The sequence below is a fragment of the Jatropha curcas genome, chromosome 1 (assembly GCF_041381405.1).
Source record: "Jatropha curcas cultivar XTBG-Jc1 chromosome 1, XTBG_Jcur_1.0, whole genome shotgun sequence".
Taxonomy (NCBI): Eukaryota; Viridiplantae; Streptophyta; class Magnoliopsida; order Malpighiales; family Euphorbiaceae; genus Jatropha; species Jatropha curcas.
This window is the reverse complement of record NC_143151.1, coordinates 5,576,423-5,582,532: the sequence shown is the minus strand read 5'-3', so window position 1 is coordinate 5,582,532 and position 6,110 is coordinate 5,576,423. Positions and strand designations below refer to the sequence as shown.

Sequence of the window (6,110 nt, the reverse complement as noted above, 5' to 3'; positions counted from 1 at the left end):
AAAATTCAACAAGTATGTTGTACATACAAGAAATTCATAATATGAAAATAAAATTCCAAAGAAATATTAAATTACATTATATATACTCTCACACTTTGTAAACAGGGTAGAAAAAAAGCTTTGAAAAAAAAAAAAAAACAAGAAAGAAAGGGAGAAGAAAAAAGGGAAAGGAAAAATATCAATGGTGGAAGAAAATATATATGCATATAGAAGTAAATTATTTATAAATATATGCAGGAATAAAACATTTTATTGATGACCTAAAAAAGCTTTGAGAAAAAGAAAGAAGGGGAAAATAAGGAAAAGGAAAGTTTTGAAAATTGATAAAAAATAAGGACAAAAAGCAAAGAAAGAGGAAGTAGCATAGGAAATTAGAAAACAAAGCCAAAAAAGGGCCCTACCGGGTTCGAGTGAGATAACAATAACAGTTGATTGTAACAATGTATTGTTTGTTGAATAGTTTCTCCATTAAAGTTTTATGAATTGAAGTGGTCTGTGATATATGGAAGGAATCATGTCGATTAATGACCTGTGACCGCCATAATCTGATCAACTTAATTCTAATTAAGGTAAACATGATAGATTCAAGAAATGCACATGGGCCAAGTGAGAGATTGTTAGATTATTTAATCTATATGTGGCCCATGTGATTAAAGGACTGGTTCTAATTAAGGTGGCCTAAGATGATGGTTATTGGACTTAATGGATAAGAGCTAGTTAGGGTTTTAATACCCTTCCTCTACCTTATAAAAGATAAAGGAATCAACAGATTAGGGTTAACACAAAAACAAGAGAGTGTGACGGCTCCCTCAAACACATACGGAGATAGTTTGTTTGAGAGAGTTCATAAAAGAAACTCCCGCAGCTGTTGATTATTCTCTGACCATTAAGAGAGCACTTACGGACAAAAGGCCAGAATGAAGAAACGTAGATCTGCTGTTACGGTGACAATCGAATTATCCCAACGAGGTAACCCATAACATAGATCTACCGTTATGGATCAAGGTACGCTTCTGATTATTGTATATTCTTGTCAAACAAATTCTATGAACAATATATCTGGGCTACATTAAAGATTATTTAACAAATAAATTAGAGAATTTAAAGATTCGTGTTGACTATTCCATTATTGCAACAAGCTGGTCCAAGATTCCTCTTTGGGTCCGAAAATGAAAAGTTCTAAGAGCTATTTTCCAAAACCAAGGTCTAATCACTATATAGTGAGGACATTCCAAGCTCAATTAAGCTTATGTGATGTTGACCTCATTCAAATCTACACCAAGCCAAAATGTTTCACTATTACATTGTGATGTATAGTCAATTAGCTTTTTATTTTTTTTTATAATATTAGGATTTCATTAAAAAAAAATTTAAATCAATACAAATAATGCCGGAGGACATAATCCTCTTCTAAAAATCAAATATAGAATAAAACTATTATAACTAAAACAATTATTGTTCGTTGATCTAATAAGAAATCCTAATGAAAATTGAAATAGCTGGCTAGACAAACTTCCTAAATTATCCGTACATGAATGGTCTAATATATATGAACTAGTTGCTTATTTAATAATATTAAAATCATTTTCAAAATTATGAAATTTTTACATTTAAATTTTAATCAAAATAAAACTATGATATATAATCATTAAATTTAATTAAAAAAATGTTTTTAAATGATTTTTTTTTCATAATTAAATAAAAATTATCATTCTATTGTATGCAATAAAATTTTTAAATGACCCATCGTGGTCAATAAAATTTTTCATAGTTTAGAGGATTTGGTTTTCACTCCAATTGTGTGAAAATTATTTTTATTCCTTTTTAGATACTATCTTTGAAAAGCATGCATAGAATTTTCAAATAGGTTATAATAATTTTTGTTTTTAAAATCTATTTGTCATTTTATTTTTGTTTAATACAATTAAGTTGACTTGAGATATTATAGTTGCACCGATACTTAAAAGAACTTTCAATGGAACTGAGAAAGAGGGAACCAATAACCGAATTAGAGGTGATTTGGATCGATAGAATGTGAAATCCATAAATTTTATAAAATAGTATATGAAATCTATGAATTGCAAAATCAAATAATATTTCCTATTCCATCTTTTAGTTGAAAAAGTATAATACATGGATTCCAATGATATTTTTGAAATTAATAAAATTAAATGGCTTAATTGCATTTTTATTTAAATAATAAAATTTAGAAAATTTCACTTTTGAGTTGAGATTTTCTCTTTAAAGATATAAAAACATCTATCTAGATAAATATATAATTATTAAAGCATGTACGCTATAGCGGTGATGGACATATTATCTTTTTTTTCTTTTCATTATAATAAATTTTTTTTCATATAATAAAATATTTTTTTTATTAAATAATGTCGTGACATACAAGAATGAATTCTTGGTTTGGGTTGAAAAAAACTTTGAAAATGAAAATAAAATTCAACAAGTATGTTGTACATACAAGAAATTCATAATATGAAAATAAAATTCCAAAGAAATATTAAATTACATTATATATACTCTCACACTTTGTAAACAGGGTAGAAAAAAAGCTTTGAAAAAAAAAAAAAAACAAGAAAGAAAGGGAGAAGAAAAAAGGGAAAGGAAAAATATCAATGGTGGAAGAAAATATATATGCATATAGAAGTAAATTATTTATAAATATATGCAGGAATAAAACATTTTATTGATGACCTAAAAAAGCTTTGAGAAAAAGAAAGAAGGGGAAAATAAGGAAAAGGAAAGTTTTGAAAATTGATAAAAAATAAGGACAAAAAGCAAAGAAAGAGGAAGTAGCATAGGAAATTAGAAAACAAAGCCAAAAAAGGGCCCTACCGGGTTCGAACCGGTGACCTATCGATCTGCAGTCGATTGCTCTACCACTGAGCTAAGGACCCGTTTGATGTTTTCTGTTTAGTTAGAAAATTAAATAAACCAAATATTACATCTTCCCATACAATTCCACTTCCATACTGTATGATGGAGACTTCATTAAAGCTAAGAAATTAATTCAAACCTCTCCCCTTAAAGCAACTAAAACAAAAATAGAAATGATTAATGAATTCACATAGTTGTGGTTTGCTACCATCACTATTTCATTCCAACTTTATAAGTGATAAGTCAGCATTATTAAACATTAAAATGAAATCATCTCATTAAACATTTAACATTGAAGTATTACTGTGAGTCATTAATAGATCTCAGGGAATAAAATTGCTAATTTTCGAATAGTAAAAGTTAAGACAAACCTCATGATTATTTATTTATGTATTTGTAACTAGCCCATAACAAAACATATGTTTATTATGTTTTTGTTACAGTTGGTTCTAACAAGGCATATATAAAGCTCAAGTCTTTAGTGAATATTAAGGAATAAGCAAAAACCAAACTTTCATGTCTCTCTCTGAAGTCTATAAAACATAAAATGGAGATTGTTTTAAACACTTCTCTCTTTGGTAGAAAGCTTGGCATAATACTCTGCTATCCAAACTGCAATAATTTTGACTTCTTTTTCGCGTTGTTCCACCAACCAGACAGGATCATCTGGACTAGATGGAAATAGGTCCGCACAGTGTGCTCCTAGTTAATTACCATAACAAATCTCAATTAATATCAAATCTTCTGTAAATAATTATCAAAATCAAATAATTAGGAACAGAAGTTACCATATTCTGTATGTATTGCAACAACACTATCTGATATGTCTTCAAGAACTCTGTTGTTGAATTTTTTTCAAAAAGAAAAGGTTAAAGAATAAATGGAGCTTATGAGTTTGATGCTAACTATGAATAATAATATGTATAATAAAGGAGAAAAACAAAATTCTTGGTTCTTTAATTACCCTCCAGAGCTCCATGGATCGCGTAGTCCATTCGAGAAAATGATGTTGCTGGCGAAATTCCCTAGTACAGTTTTTATGTCCTGAGGAAGATTTTTTTTTTTTTTTAATGTTATGATTTTTTTGGAATCGAAAGAAAGGAGAAAGGAAAAGGAATAATATAAAAGAAAAGCTTACATGGCCGCCAAATTCTGTTGTCACCCAGTGAGGCCTAGGTACAACACCAAAACAATTTACACAGTCTCTGGTGTAGTTCTTTAAATCAAAAGGTTCTGCTTGGAACATAGTCTCATTGTCTCCATATCCAATGGGCATTACAATTTCAGTACATGTCTGAAAGAAGCATTAAAAAATATATATATAACTACTACTTCTTGAAACACGGAGAAGATAAAATATATTAGAAGCAAAATATTGAAATTATCACTAAATTATGAGCTACTCCGTTGCTCTAACAAAAAAAAAATGATCTGTTAACATTTAATTTCTATTCCAATAAAGTTTAGTCAAGCTAATTTCAATGGTAAGTTTATCAGAATGCTGATATGAGACAGTGAATCAAATTTTGAAGTTTAAATCATACAATTTTCAAAATCAAACAGTCAAACCTAGGTGACTAGAAAAGAAAATTTTGGAAGAATATATTTATTTCTGGAATTAGCATGATTAAACTTTATCAGAAAAATGAATATAAACGACTTAATTGAAAGTATATATTAGAGAAGTGAATTTTAAGGCTTAAAATATTACATAGATATATACCTGCCAATCCCAACCACTCTTGTTGCTTAGCTCAAATGAAAATATATTAACACATCCTTGACCAGGATATCTATGGAGACCTGCTGCAACTCTGCCAAGAATATCTGTTCCTTCTGGTGCTCCGTCAATGGCATGACAAATATTCTGGACTGGATAATACGGAGGATTGTCGTACTGGGCTGCGGATATATATGAGATTGCTAATCGGTCTTTGAGCTCTTTGGACGAGTTCAAAGTCCTTCAAGTTTTGAGATAAAACAACAAAAGCCTAATTTTAGTAAAAAGCATAAAATATTTATTTTATATATGTAGTTTCTTATGGATTTACCTGCAAGTATTGAATTTATTGCTAAGTGTTAGTAACCCATTTGGTTCAGCTGCAACTCTGTCAATCTCAGGCCAAGATTGTATAATTGTGTTATAACAACTCTCACTGGTTTCCTGCATCAATTATCAATGCAAATTAGAATCATTAGATATTCCAAATCATTAAAGTTTCAATGTTATTTTGATTAAATTCTTACTTTAAAATCTTTGGTGACGACAACATGGTATCCATTCTGTGGGGTGATATCGTCGAAGTAGAGTATAGGAGAGGATGATGCTAAAGCACCAATTACAATGTGTGGATACTTAAGTCGAAACCAGGATGCAAGCACTGACAAATAACAAGATCAAGAACATGAAAAGGTCAGGTTGAATCAAGAACAAGAAAAAATGGATCAGAATCAAGAATTTTCAGTGAAAAAAAATGTTGGTATAACATTAACTTACTTCCACCATAAGATGCTCCAACTGCAATAGCTGGGCAATTTTCTGCTGATAGGTTCTTTTTAACATCTGTTACCACCTGTGCATAATCTGCTAAAGCTTGTTCTGAGCTGAAGTATCCAAGAGTACTAGAATTTTGAAATGCCTGGTCTTCTGATCCAAATGGCATTGATTCTCCATAGTAGCGATGCTGCAACAAATGACATTACCATTAATCCCACATCACGAAGATTACCAACTCAACAGCAACTACAACCACCATCTCAGCTAGACCTTCAGTGTGCTATAGAAATGACAATGAGCAACACATCTAATTAAGGCAATAAACGCATGAAAATGAAAGGGACACTACCTCTATATACAACAGCAAACCTTTGAAACGAGCAGCAAGATCAGTAATGGCATCAACATCATAAGTTACATCATCCTCTTCGCCTGTATAAACAAATATGGGTGAACTATTATTTGCTCCACCCCAGTACTTGTAATTCAATATATATCGTTGTTGAAACGTATCATAGCTTTCTGGTTTGTAGTTAAAATGATCGAGTGTTTGTGTGTAATAATGTATTTCAAATTCTGGCGGGAGTCCAAAAGAGTCCCCGCTTGCGGCAAATCTTTTTACATTAGTACTAAATTTGGCTAATTTTCTTGGATGCACTGCAAACGCATTGTTTGCGGCAAGCAGCAGCAACAGAAGCCATAGTTGGAATGAAGGCAATGCCAT

General features: G+C 30.5%; 1 protein-coding gene and 1 non-coding gene across 2 annotated transcripts; both read right to left on the bottom strand.

The window, feature by feature from the left end:
* Positions 1-2,837: 2,837 nt before the first annotated feature.
* TRNAC-GCA (transfer RNA cysteine (anticodon GCA)) lies at positions 2,838-2,909 on the bottom strand. The gene has a single exon. It is a non-coding gene; the product is annotated as a tRNA-Cys (tRNA).
* A 539-nt stretch (positions 2,910-3,448) lies between these two features.
* Positions 3,449-6,110, bottom strand: LOC110008843 (uncharacterized). The gene is made up of 9 exons (XM_020676951.3): positions 5,736-6,110; positions 5,387-5,573; positions 5,137-5,270; positions 4,941-5,053; positions 4,613-4,850; positions 4,028-4,183; positions 3,854-3,933; positions 3,678-3,727; positions 3,449-3,591 (listed from the first exon to the last, which is right to left on the bottom strand). Exons 1-9 carry the CDS (start codon positions 6,108-6,110, stop codon positions 3,449-3,451), a joined length of 1,476 nt encoding a protein of 491 aa, XP_020532610.1.